At 47.9% G+C, this 14,098-nt stretch overlaps 1 protein-coding gene across 1 annotated transcript in view; it reads left to right on the forward strand.

Moving 5' to 3' along the window:
* Nucleotides 1-9,632, forward strand: part of ADAMTS7 (ADAM metallopeptidase with thrombospondin type 1 motif 7) — a 59,646-nt gene extending 50,014 nt beyond the window's left edge. Inside the window, exon 24 of the mRNA XM_056865761.1 lies at nucleotides 9,449-9,632. Coding sequence (XP_056721739.1) covers nucleotides 9,449-9,612 — 164 coding nt within the window. The 3' untranslated portion in view covers nucleotides 9,613-9,632. The remainder of the gene's footprint in view (nucleotides 1-9,448) is intronic.
* Nucleotides 9,633-14,098: the final 4,466 nt, after the last annotated feature.

The raw sequence follows: 14,098 nt of genomic DNA on the forward strand, positions 1-14,098 counted from the left end.
CCTCCCAAAGTGTAAAATGCTTGCAAAGGATCTAGAATCCTATGGGGAGGAGGGAGTCAGTGCTGCCCCCAGCCCTCTCTCTGGATTCTAAGTTTCTGCAGGCATTGCCAGACCAATATCAAGCATCTCTTCACAGCTATAAAGACTAGGAATCTTTAAAATTTAAAAAAAACCTGGAGATTCTCCAGGAACTGCCTTCTGCACATTGGCCTGTCCTCCTACAAAACTACAGCGCATGCGTGCACATGTACTCACTACAGCAGCAGTTGCAGGAGCCTACTCAGCTCAGTAGAGGAAGGGTTGGGGAAGGGTCTCTCTGACTCCTTTCCTTTCTGCTCATTGTCTGCTCAAGATCGCTTTCCCCAAAGGGGCTTTCCTTCTTGGAGTTTGGAGAGAGGGCCTTTGGGCAGGACACATGACCAGCAGGAAGAGGGTTAAGCCATCCCTTTGCGCTTCCCACTGCAGCCTCCTGTGTGGATTTCAGTATTAAACCAAAGTATTGGCTAGTTTGGCTCGTTCTCCTAAGCCCAGTGCGAACTTCCTTTTTCTGTGTCTTGGGAGATAAGAACATCAGAAAGGCCCTGCTGGGTCAGACCAAGGCCCATCAAGTCCAGCAGTCTGTTCCCACAGTGACCAACCAGGTGCCTCTAGGAAGCCACTAACAAGACGAGTGCAGCAGCACCATCCTGCCTTTATTCCACCACACCCAAAATAATAGGCTTGCTCCTCTGATACTAGAGAGAATAGGTAAGCAGCATGACTAGTATCCATTCTAACTAACAGCCATGAATACCCCTCTCCTCCATGAATATGTCCACTCCCCTCTTAAAGTCCTCCAAGCTGGCAGCCATCACCACATCCTGGGGCAGGGAGTTCCACATTTTAACTATGCGTTGTGTGAAAAAATACTTCCTTTTATCTGTTTTGAATCTCTTACCCTCCAGCTTTAGCAGATGACCTTGTGTTCTAGTATTATGGGAGAGGGAGAAAAACTTCTCCCTGTCCACTCTCTCCAAACCATGCATAATTTTATAGACCTCTATCATGTCTCCCTTTAGCCGCCTTCTTTCCAAGCTAAACAGCCCTAAGCGTCTTAACCGCTCCCCATAGGACAGTTGCTCTAGTCCCCTAATCATTTTGGTTGCTCTTTTCTGCACCTTCTCAAGCTCTGTAATATCCTTTTTTAGGTGTGGTGACCAGAACTGTACACAGTATTCCAAGCGTGGTCTCACCATAGATTTGAACAAGGGCAGTTTTATTCTCTATTCCTCGTCTAATTATAGCCAGCATGGAATTTGCCTTTTTTACAGCAGCCGCACACTGGGTTGACATCTTCATTGAGCTATTCACTACCACCCCAAGATCCCTTTCTTGGTCTGTCGCTGCCAGCACAGATCCCATCAGTGTATATGTGAAGTTGGGATTTTTTGTCCCAATATGCATCACTTTACACTTACTCACATTGAATCTCATTTGCCATTTTAATGCCCATTCTTCCAGTATGCAGAGATCCTTCTGGAGCTCTTCACAGTCCGATTTTGTTTTAACCACCCTAAATAATTTGGTGTCATCTGCAAACTTGGCTACTTCACTGTGTAACCCCAACTCCAGGTCATTGATGAACAGGTCGAAAAGCACTGGTCCCAACACAGATCCCTGAGGCACCCCACTGCTCACATCCCACCATTGTGAGAACTGACCATTGATTCCTACTCTCTGCTTCCTATTTTTTAGCCAGCTCTCAATCCATAAGAGGACTTGTCCTCTTATCCCGTGACTATGCGTAGCAGCCTTTGGTGGGGGACTTTGTCAAAAGCTTTTTGGAAATCCAAATACACAATATCCACAGGCTCATTCCTGTCCACATGCTTATTGACACTTTCAAAAAACTCTAATAGGTTAGTGAGACAGGACCTACCCTTACAGAAGCCATGTTGGGTTTTGCCCAGAAGACCCTGCCCTTCTATATGCTTGACAATTCTATCTTTAATAATGCTTTCCACTAATTTACCCGGAACAGACGTTAAGCTAACTGGCCTGTAATTTCCTGGGTCCCCCCTGGAACCTTTTTTATAAATGGGTGTTACATTGGCCATTCTCCAGTCCTCTGGTACAGAGGCTGATCGAAGGGACATATTACATATCTTTGTTAGAATTTCAGCAATTTCCCATTTGAGTTCTTGAAGAACTCTAGGATGAATACTGTCTGGTCCCTGTGACTTGTTAGTTTGCAGTTTGTCTAGTTGTTCTAGGACTTCCTGCCTTGTTACCACTATTTGCCTCAGTTCCTCATTTTCCCCTCTCCAAAATCTCTGTTCAGGAGAAGGAATCTGCCCTGTATCTTCAACAGTGAAGACAGATGAGAAGAATTCATTTAGTTTTTCAGCAATCGCTTTATCCTCCCTTAGAGTTCCTTTACTTCCATTGTCATCCAATGGTCCAACTGCTTCCCTAGCTGGTTTCCTACTCCTAATATACTTAAAGAATTTCTTATTGTTTGTTTTGATGTGTTTAGCAATATGGCCCTCAAAATCTTTTTTTGCATCTCTAATGATCTGCTTGCATTTCCTTTGTGCAAGTTTGTTTGTTTCTATTCGCCTCGTTTGGGCAAACCTTCCAGTCTCTGAAGGAAGACTTTTTTTCTCTAATTGCTTCCTTCACCTTACCTGTTAGCCATGGTGGTGACCTCTTGGACTTATTACTACCTTTCCTGACCTGCGGTATACAAGCTAGCTGAGCCTCTAGTAATGTGGACTTGAGTAACCCCCAAGCCTTTTCAAGAGATTTAACCCTCCTAACTGTTCCTTTCAACTTCCTCTTTACCAGTTTTCTCATTTTAGAGAAGTTCCCTCTTTTAAAGTCAAAGGTAATTGTGTGAGATTTCCCAGTCACTTTCCCACTTACATATAAATTAAATTTGATGCCATTGTGATCACTATTGCCAACTGGCTTAACTACATCCACATCCCGCACTAAATCACTGGCAGCACCACAGAGTATTAAATCCAGGATCGCCTCCCCTCTGGTTGGGTCTATGACCAACTGTTTGAGGGTACAGTCATTTAGGATGTCTAAAAATTTTATCTCTGGCTTGACTGGAGCATACATTTATCCAATCAATATGAGGGAAGTTGAAGTCTCCCATTATTACTACTTCAGTACCTTTACATGCTTCCCTAATTTCATTCTCCATCTCAAGAGCACCCTGAGCCATTTGGTCAGGGGGCCGATAGAACGTCCCCAGTACTAAATCTCCTTTGGGAACCGGAATCGTCACCCATAAGGATTCTGTGGACGAGTCTGCCCTTTTTATGGTCTCTAGATTATTAGACACTATGCCTTCCTTGATATACATAGCAACACCCCCTCCAATACGCTCTTCCCTGTCATTTCTATACAGTTTGTAACCAGGGATGACTGTATCCCACTGGTTCTCTCCCCTCCACCAGGTTTCTGTAAGGCTCACTATAGCTATGTTTTCCCTTAAAACCATGCACTCTAATTCCCCCATTTTTGCTTGGAGGCTTCTAGCATTAGCCTAGAAACACCTCCACACTGTTTCTCTCTTTCGACTTGCCTGGCATGTGCCTTTGGGCATCTTTAAGTGGCTAGCCATCATTTCCCCCCATTCCCTTTCATGTCCAAGTAATTCCCATGTGGGCAATCTGAAGCAATTTTCCCTTTGTCCATGTGCACTGAGTTTGCCCGAACCGGATGCTTCTCAGCTCCTGTCGGCTTTCCCCCCAGGTTCAGTTTAAAAGCTGCTCTGCCACCTTTTTTATATTACGCGCCAGCAGTCTGGTTCCATCCTGGCTCAACTGGAGCCCATCCCTTTTGTATAGGCCCGGCTTGTCCCAAAATGTTGCCCAGTTCCTTACAAATCTAAAGCCCTCTTCCCTGCACCACCATCTCATACACACATTGAAACTCACCAACTGTGCCTGCCTAGCTAGTCCTGCACGTGGAACAGGTAGCATTTCTGAGAAAGCTTCCTTGGAGGTCCTGGCTTTTAGTCTCCTGCCTAGCAACCTAAATTTGGATTCCAAGACCTCCGGACTACATTTCCCCACGTCGTTGGTGCCAACATGCACCACAACCACTGGCTCCTCCCCAACACTACCTACCAGACTACCTATATGACGGGTAATGTCTGCAACCTTCGCACCAGGCAGGCAAGTCACCATGCGGTCCATGCACCCACCAGAAACCCAGCTATCTGCATTCCTAAGGATTGAATCCCCCACTACAAGAAGCCCCCCTCCCCTCTGAGTCATATCCTTGGTATGAGAGGATATCTGTTCATCCACCAAGGAAGAGGTCCCTTCTAAGCTACCACATTCCCCTACCTCAGTGAGATGGCCTCCTTCCCCAAGGGTTCCATCATCCGTGACTGGCAGGTTGCCGTCACCTTGGGACTGGGATGTGACTATTTCATCCCCGGAGTCCTTAGTCACCTCTCTCTCTGCCTGCCTCAGCTCCTCCAGTTGAGCTACCTTGGCCTCGAGGAAGTGAACTCGCTTCCTGAGAGCCAGGAGCTCCCCGCACCGAGTGCACACCCACGACCTCTGTCCAGCAGGCAGATAATCATACATGTGACACTCCATGCAGCACACTGGATAGCCCCCTGACCCCTGCTGGCTTTCTACCTTCATAACTGGTATATTATTAATTAATTTATTATTATATTATTCTTTGGTGTTGTAACCCTGCCCTTTACTCTCTTGCACTCTTCCTATATCAAATAAGAACTGAGTGCCGAAGTTCCTTGCCCTGCAGCTTTCTGCTGCTAATTCACATAGATATTCAAGTTGCTCGGTACTCCAACCGGATGGAGAGAGTTACTCTGCTAAGATTTTATACTCACCTACAGATCCCTAGTCACGATCCACAGGCTAAGAGCCACAGGGCGAGCAGGAGCCTTGGAATTTAAATGCACACAGCCCCCACCTCTCAGACACAAGCTCGAATCACAACAACCCCACTTAACAAGGGAACAATCAAGCTTTCAGGCAGCAATCAACCTTAATCACACACACACCCCCGGCACAACAATCACAATCCTCTCCCAGCAAACCTCAATTAAATTCTCAGTTTAGTTAGGCTTCCCAGCGTTTTAAAAAAGGCACAGTTTAAACTCACCCCTGCCTGTAGTCCCCAGCTCAGCTCAGCTGAATCAGAATGCTTCACCTTTAGGTGCCACGGGGTCAGCCGCTAGTTTTGGCACAAACAAACCGAAGAGTAGGTCCTGCCCAGCTACCCGCTGCTCCCTGGAAACCCATTTGGTCCATTGTCAGTTCCTTGTCTGGCACCAACAGCTGGGCTGTGTGGATGCACAAACCAGCAAATGCACATTCCCTCGTGCAAGGCAAGCCGGTTGGCCTCCTTATCCCTTTTGTGGCGCATGTTGCAGAATGAAGGCAGCAGAACCTTGAGGGGGGCGGGGACAGAAGTGAGTTTCCCTGGAGAGTCTTCCTTAGGTTCTTTTGCTCAGGGATTGAGAGGCCTCCATATCTGGGAGAGAGGAATCCCCCCCTCCTGCAAAGTAGGCCAAAATTTTGGGGGTTTTCTGCAGGGCGTTATTGCTGCTCTGCTTCCAAACTGTATTGGTTTTCTCCCAAGCTTACATGCTACTGGCTGCCGGTCAATTATATTTCATTTTTTAACCATTTTTTGTGGATTTTTGGGGAACATTGTAGCTCTAATTATTTTGATGTTGTGGACTTGAAACGTGTATGTTGGCTGCATGTCACATTTCTTGAGATCCTGAAGTTTCTGCTGACTTCCTCCCACTCCTCCATCCCCATCCTAGAGCTTTCTTCCCCATGGTGGTAGTTGAGTTCAGTAGTCTAGTTAGCTGGCCTGATCACACATGATTTGCCTCCCTGCCTGGGCTGCCCTACAGTGTGCTGTGCCATCCAAGTTTAACTTTTTTTGCACCTTCCAGCAATATAATGATATAAAATATGGCAACTTCTTGAGGCAACATCAGGGAGATCTCTAGGAGTGAGCTCAGGGACTTATAGGGCTGGTTGCCCTGGGACTGGGTGTGCTCTGGAGTCCTTGACTAGCACAGACAGCCAAGAGGGTTTTGCATTTTCAGCACGTGGTCATAATCCTGGGGGCCACGTCATGTTTTTCCTTCTTCAAGCAGCCATGAAATTTGGATTGCCCTCCTGAGCAGCTCCCAGGAGCTGCAGAGCTTCTGGCCCTTCTTTCTGGGAGGTGAGATGTCTTCCTGCCATCAGCAAAGCCCATAAGTTGGGTGAGGAGAAAGGGGGCTTGCTCGGGCTGCAGCGAGAACCAGGCTGCAGTGAGGCTGGGTGCAGGTCCTTTCTCGTCTCCTCTTCTGGCCTGAAGGGCGTGGCTGGGTCTCCGCCCTCCTCTGAGGACCCTGTGTTGCATGCCCGCTCATCCGGTTTCCAGCATCCCACTTGGTACTCTCCGAAGAGCCCTTCCTGGCATTTCACATTTGGGCAGTTTACCTTTTTCAGGCATACTGGCCCACTAGTGGCGGTTGCAGTCCTGGGGCCCGATGCTGAAGGCTGGGAGAAAGGCTCCCAGGGGTGGATGAGGGTACACATCGCCCAGGCCGTGATTTGCCTCCCTCTGCTCTAGAAGGAGGGCAGCGGGCCCCTGGTCTTGGGTGGCTGAGCACAAAGGCACGAGGGATTGAGGACTGCTGGGGTGAGACTGCAAACTGCGGTCACTGAAGGAAACAGAGGGGGAACCTTCTGGGGGGCAGGACTGCAGTCTCTGCTTGCCCCTCTGCATTTTGTCAGGGATATTATAGTTGTAGTGCCTGCTTTGGCAAGGGGTTGGACTAGATGACCCGGAGGTTCTGACTGACCCTGAGATTCAATTAAGCCTTTCCCAAGATGGTCCTGGAAGACCCCATTCTGGCCTGGGAGGAAGCAGCAGCCAAGCCTTCTTCCTGGCAGGTGTCAGATTACTGAAGAGGGAGGGCAGAGGAGATTACTTTTCCTGCTTCTGATGGCCAGAGACTATCCTTGGGAATTGGCACCCGGGTCAGCACTGAGCAAGCAGGCTGCATTTCCATTGCAAGCCTTTCAAAGGTAGGGGGAAGATTGATGTTGTCTGGCCTGCAATCTGTTTTCATTTTTTGCAGCATTCATCCCTGTCACCACTGCCACCACGTCAAGAGAGAGGAGGCTTGGGGGAGCCCGGTGTAAGCGAGGAGGCTTAGACAAGGCTAAAAGTTCCAGGACTTTAGATGTTTCCCCCTTGGTTCTGCTGAGAAATCCAAAGCAGTGCAGTGCAGTACACCTCTTTCTGCAAAAACCCAACTCAACTCTTCACTCCTGTCCTGAGGACTAGAAACCTGAAATCTGGCATCCTTCAGATACGCCAGTCTCTGGTGGCCATCTCTGTGCCCTGCCACAGAGCTGCAGCACCTCATCTTAAGGCCACTGCATGTGTGAGGGTGTCTTAACATATTCTCCCCTTCCCCAAAATGTCTCACCATCCTCTGTGTGAAATCTGGCCAAGTTTAAGTCCTGTTACCTCTTTGCTACTTTGGGCAAGTTTTGAGTCCAGGAGCCCCTTGGGGACCCATCAGATTTCCAAAGTGTAAGCTTTTGAGAGTCAAAGCTCCCTTTGCCAGCTATCTGATGAAAGCTCATTCCCTGGAAATCTGGTTGGTGGTTAACATGCTCCTGGACTAGAATCTTGCTCTCCCATCTCTGGCAAATTCCAAATCCTTTGCTTGCATGACCCATTTGTGGACGTGTAGAATGCACAACAGACCTGAGTGTCCCAATGACCCCAGGTGCCGGCTGGCTGTGAGTACTATTGACTCGTTGGCAGGACCGGGGCCCTTCATCCACCCTCTTCCGCGAGGGAGCTGATGGACTGTCCCCCCCACCCAGCCAAACAAAAGAACGACCTATTAGAGACCCAGCAAGGGCTGTCCTCCCAACCAAAACAAGCACCTGGGGGGCCTTCCCTGGGAGTCTTTCAATAGGAAGATTAGAAAGAGGCCCCAGTTAAGGAAACTGGCGGGGGGAGGGTGTCAGTTGTGACTACATGGCCAAGGAATGAGAATGAGGTAGTCTGTAAGGGAGGGGCAGGTCTTAGTTCCCCCCCATCGAGTAAACAGACCCTTACTCTTTCCCCCAAAGCCACCCTTCCCCCTAAATTCCTAGGAGTCTGCCAAGTGGTTTGCGCTGCCCCTTTTGTACAAAATTCAGAGAGGGCCATGGGTGGGGGGGCAAAATGAAATGCTGGGGGTGGGAGTGGAAATCAAGGCACCAACCATGACCTCAGTGTGGGTGTTCCATTAGCATTGTCATGGGAGAGATCCGGCAGGATTCCCTTACTCATCAGCAGGACGTGGCTTTTAATGAGCCTTCACTTTGACCATGTGTTCATGTCGCTTCTGAAAGTACCTCCACATAAGGAAATCTGAGATTAACCATAGCAACATACAGCATTACAGTGTCAGTTTTAAAATCAATTTACATACAAAACTATGTTTGAGGGGGTAGCCCTGTTGGTCTGCAGTAGAAACACGAGATTTGAGTCCAGGAGTGCCTGAGAGACCAACAAGAGTTTTGGAAGTAGGAGCTTTTGAGTCTCAGAACTCCCTTCGTCAGAGACGAAGCTACGTAGAACCATTTGCTGGGTGGATTTCTGTTGCTTTTTTCAGCTGGGTGCAGAGTGTACATTTTCACGTAGCCAGAGACATGACGCCTCCTCCTGAACCTTGGTACCAAATACCAAAGGAGGAGGTATTACCAAAGGTTGTCATCCAAGAATGACAACCTTTGGTAATACCTCCTCCTTTGGTATTTGGAAAATGAGCCAGGCTTGTGAGGGCAGCGATTGTGGAGGACATTCCAGTTTGTGGGCTGGAACTTCGTCCCCCTACAACAACTAGGCCGTCATCTGTTTGGGAATGTGCATGTGGCAAGCGAAAGGTACTTGTAGCCTTGGGGGGGGGGGGGAGATCCGCTATCAAATTTTTGCAGCCTGTTCCTGCAGCTTTGTGGGGACATCTGAGGTTCTCCCAACCCCATCAAGAGCAGGTTTATGTTGGGGCAACGCTGAGGTTGTTATGCACGCGATGGGCTTGGAAGAGCACGGCAGAGGTGGTGCGGTCCTTTCACCACCCGGCCTCAACAGACGAGCCTGGCCTGGTGTTGCCAGCAGTGTGGAGGCAGGATGCGAGGGTGGGGTGGCAGAAACTGAGCCAAGCAAAAGATCTGAATGAAAAAAACAGAAGGAAGTACAGAGAAAAGGTGGGATGCAAAGAGAAAAGGCTGGGGGTGGAGAAAGAGAAGAGGGAGCCCGTTATGTGCTTCAGAGAAAGAAACCGCTATGGGATGGAAAAGAGGGGAGAGGCTTGTGAAAGGCAGAGAAAGGGGGACCACGGAGGACAGAAAGTGTACTGAAGAGTATTGCAAAGTTGCCTTTTGTGTTCTTGCCTCAGGCTTCGTCTGTGAGCGGGACCGTCTCTCCTTCGGCTTCTGCCAGACCCTTCTCTTCCTGGGAAGGTGTCACCTGCCAACCGTCAGGACGCAGTGCTGCCAGAGCTGCCACCAATATGGCCACGGCCCCCGGGATCGTGGGAATGAGCGTGCCTCCCGGAGGTGAAGACTTCTCTTCTAGCAGCTCAGTGATGAAAATCAGGAGGGTCTCAAGGAGGCCGTTTGCGTTCCACAAAACAACTCGCTTCCAGCGAGGGTGGTCCAGAGTCACCACGGCCCCCTCCCGTCAGGATCTCACCTGGTGCTCCTGTTAAGTTTCCCAGGTGGCCTGCGGGGCTGCCAGGAAGGGGCCACCTGCCTCCTGACCAGTCATGGAGGAAGTTTGCCAGGCCACAAATGTCCGACCAATGAGCATTCAAAGAAAAGAGAAGCGGAAGCATCTCTGGTGCTATCATTTTTGACACACTCAGGGTCACGTGGTGTTGGCGGGCCAGCACGCGGCGCTTGACTGAGAGACTTTTTTGAAACTGCTATTTTTGTATTGTCTATACATCAGCATCTAGCATTCTAAACCACGTAGTCGCGTTATTATTCATTGTCCCTATTATTGACTTGAGAGGCTTGAAGTGGGCAGTTAACTCAAGGATGTTTACAGGTGAAGTGAAAAGACACCCCCCCCCCCCGCATCCCACAGTCTGTTTGCCATCCATGATCAAACTGACCAAAGGGGCTGCTAGCCACAATCCCTCCAGGGGAAGGAAGGAAGGAAGGTGCTTGTCTGATTTCCCTTTCTGGTTTAGGAATTTCATGTCTGTTACCATCAGCTGCTCCAGTTCACTACAGGACTGCTAAGGCCAGCAGCTGCTCTTCCCTGAGGCAGGGCCTGTGCTTCTTGCACAGATCATTCTCATCACCCTCAATGGCAGGAATACTTATGGTTCTTTTTAATCTATGTTAATGGAATTCAAACCGTGCAAGAGCAGCTCAAATTTTGTGGGTGAAAATGGGCTTGTGCCACTGCGGGGCCTAAATTTGTGTCCTAGAACTTTCATGACTAAAATTATTGCTTGGGGAAAGCGCAGGAGAGCGGGCGGGCGCCGCGGTGGCCACACATCATATATTTTCAGTGCAATCCTGACCAGAGTCACATCCCCTAAGTCCGTTGAAGGGAATGGGCTTAGAAGGGTGTGACTTTGTTTAGGCTCGCACTGTTTGTCTCGTCCAGGATGAGGCCCGCTCCCCTTGAAGCGAGCCGTGCCTGGCTCTGCACAAGCTCCTTTCCCCCCAGCCCTCAGGTTGCCCCGTGCAGTTTCCACAGCAGTTCATCATGGGCACAAGAGGGTTCAAATAAAACTGTTTCCAAGAAGATGCCATGTCTTTGTAATTCTCATTTGTAAAAAAACTAGCCATTGTTTTTAAGTGCATGAAGTTAACCTTCAAAAAAAGTAAAAGCAGTGCATTTCCGTTACTTTTTTAAATTCTCATTTTGTATAGCCTGGGTTCTGCTTATCATAGCCTGGATCCAGTCCATGTGAATTGCTCTCTTCTCCAGATTCTTCTTCTGCTTTGCTTCATGCAAAGCTTTTGCGGGGGATGAGGGGAGAGAACCTGTGGCTACCCCCCCTTGCCTTCTGCTTGTCCAGCACTGCTATTCCTTCTTTGCCTTAGCTTAGGACTTAATCTGACTTTGCTTTCTGCTTTCACCCTCTACCCAACTGCCGATCCGATTTTATTGGAGGAAGCCTCCCACCACTGCTAGTACTACACTCAGTGAGGGTTTGCAGGGAGCTGCTGCCAGTGGCTGCCCCATTGCAGTGGGGGCCCCATTAACCTGACAACTTGCCAGTCTGGGTACAAAGCATCCCATGACTTTTCTGGGATGGCCGCAGTGTGTCCCTGACGGACTGGTGTAGAGATGGAACTTTGGACATCATCTAGTTCAACCTCCTGCAAGAAGATGGCACTACAGCATACCTGACAGAGGACCATCCAGCCCCTGCTTAAAGACCCCCAAGGAGAGCCCACCCAACCTCCCAACACAGTCTGTTCCACTGTTTAACAGCCCTTACTATTAGGAAGTTTCTCCTAATATTTAAATGAATGTAATGTTGATCCATTTGTTCTAGTCCTACTCTCTGGGGCAAAAAGAGAATAAATCTCCATCTTCTCCATAACGGCTCTTTGGATCTTTGAAGATGTAGATCATCTCTCCCCTTATTCTTTCCTAGGCTAAATAGGCCCACCACTTTCAGCCTTTCCTTATAGTGCTTGGTTTCCAGACCCACCCCCCATCTTCCTGGTTGCCCTCCTCTGGGTGCACTTTAGTTTGTTGAACTGCTTCGTGAAAAAGTGCCCAGAACTGGACCCAGCATACCAAAGGTCTGACCGATACAGAATTATGTCTCCCTATGATCTGTACAACTGTGAAGACAGCCCTGTGCCCATGGTATTCTCAACTAATTACCCTATCAAAGGAAGAAAAAAGAGTTGGTTTTTATACCCCGTGTTCTTTACTTTTAAGGAATCTCAAAGCAGCTTACAGTCGCCTTCCCTTCCCTTCCCCTCCCAACAGGCACCTTGTGAGGTAGGTGGGGCTGAGAGAGTTTGGAGAGAACTGTGACTGGCCCAAGGTCACCCAGGCTTAATGTGGAAGGGTGGGGAATCAAACCCGGTTCAGCAGATTAGAGTCCATCACTCCTAACCACTACACCATGCTGGCAGGAGGAGATAAGGTTGGTCTTGCATGACTTATTCTTGATAAATCCATGTTGGCTCCTGGGAATCAAAACATTGGTTTCTAGACCAGCAGTTTAATAATCTGTTCTGGACTGCCAGTAATCTGACTGGCAGAGAACAAAAGGCCACACCAATTGGAGTAAAAAGATGAAGACAATTTTATTCCAAAAAGTTAATAACCCTGATGTTTTCACATTGAGCTTCCTTACTGGGATCTATACATATGTCAAAAAATAAAAGAAAAAAAGGTTAATGAATATCATTTAACGGTTTCTCTTTCTTATTTGTTAAACGACAATGATAAAAACATGTTTAAAAAGATAGAACTTCTGAGAATGTACAAAGAACATTTAATTATCAAGAGCCACCAAAAATACTGCTAGGAATTTAGAATACTGTTATAAACAATTATTGCAGGCAAGTAAAACAAGATCTCTAAAGCTATTAATTTTGAAAATTATTCAATAGAGCGAATAAAAACATGTTTTTATCATTTTTTAAAACACATAATTAAGAGAAAGTTGTCTTCACATTGCACCATTGTTTTTTCTTGGTCTTTTTGGAGTAATCTGTCTGGCCTGTTGTTTCCTGGGTGAGAATTCTCAATTCATACCAGAGGGTCCGAATCCCAAATAAGACCTGCATGCTCCTTCAGTCCCCTGGGATGTGGTTCATCTGGCCTGAAGCCCTGGACTCATATAATGCAGCTACGTGTTTCAAACTCCGCTATGCTGGCTGCCATTTGCCTTTGTGCCTGCAGCATTTTCACTGTGCAGAATCTCTCATCCCTCTTGATCTCCTCCTGTTTGAATTATTGGTTTCCAAATTTATAGGGTACATTTCTGATTTGTGGTCAGTTCGCACATCCCTTGCTATCACACATTCCAAGATGACACGGTCACTTTCCCCCGAGGCTCCTGCCATTTTCACTTCATCAGTCAGTTCTTCCCTGTCGGTCAGGATTAAGTGCGCAGAGCAGGTCCCCTTATTCCTTCCTCAACCTTCTGGGAAATGTTGTCTGCTAGACAAGAGCTTCATGTTTGCCTTCTCCCTAACTAAGTTCCCAGAAGATGCCGGGGTCAGTGAAGTCCCCCATTACTGGTACGCCTCTGCTTCTTGCCTGAGGGTTTTGTAACGTGTGGCAGGAAACCACCGTCCGGCTGGTTGTGCTGGCTGTAGTATTCTGCAGTGATGGTATCACTTTTGTTTCTCCTGCCTTTGGTCCTTACCCAGATGGTTTCGACATCCACATGCAGTTTAAATGGATTTCCATGCAGGCATATGTATTGTTTGTGTATATTACTACGGTACTTCCCTTTTCTGTTGGGTCTGTTTCTTTTGAACAAAGCATACCACTCTAAGGTGCTACCGGACTAAAATCTCGCTTTCAGTTACCTTAATTCAGTCACGAATCTCATCCCAACAAATCTCACTGGTAAGTGCTGGATCATACTTTCCTTAAAGTATTTGAGCTTCAAGTTCATCCTATTTGGTTCCCATACTTTGTACATTAATATGAAAGCGCTGGAGACTATCACATGCTACCGGCTTCCTCACACCTCCCTGCAAATTGCCCAGTACCTGCCTCCTGCTTCATCTTTGGTCACAGACATTCTCATTCCTAGTAGCTGACTAACTGCTTTGGTCTTTTCCCTCCACCACGGGACTTAAAGAGCTGTTGATTAGGTTTGCGAGGCTCTCCACAAACACACCCTTCCCAGCCCTCATGAGATGAATGCCATTTCTCGCCTGCCATCCCTCGTTCTGACAGCCTAGTCCAAGAAATCAAACCATTCCCAACAATAACACCATCTGCATAGCCAGAGTCTGGCGATAGAGCTTTTAAGACCAAACCATACATAAAAGCTCTGTAATGAGGGGAATACCTGGAAGAGGCTCACAAGCCAGTGGAATCA

The sequence above is a fragment of the Euleptes europaea genome, chromosome 20, assembly GCF_029931775.1.
Source record: "Euleptes europaea isolate rEulEur1 chromosome 20, rEulEur1.hap1, whole genome shotgun sequence".
Classification (NCBI taxonomy): domain Eukaryota; kingdom Metazoa; phylum Chordata; class Lepidosauria; order Squamata; family Sphaerodactylidae; genus Euleptes; species Euleptes europaea.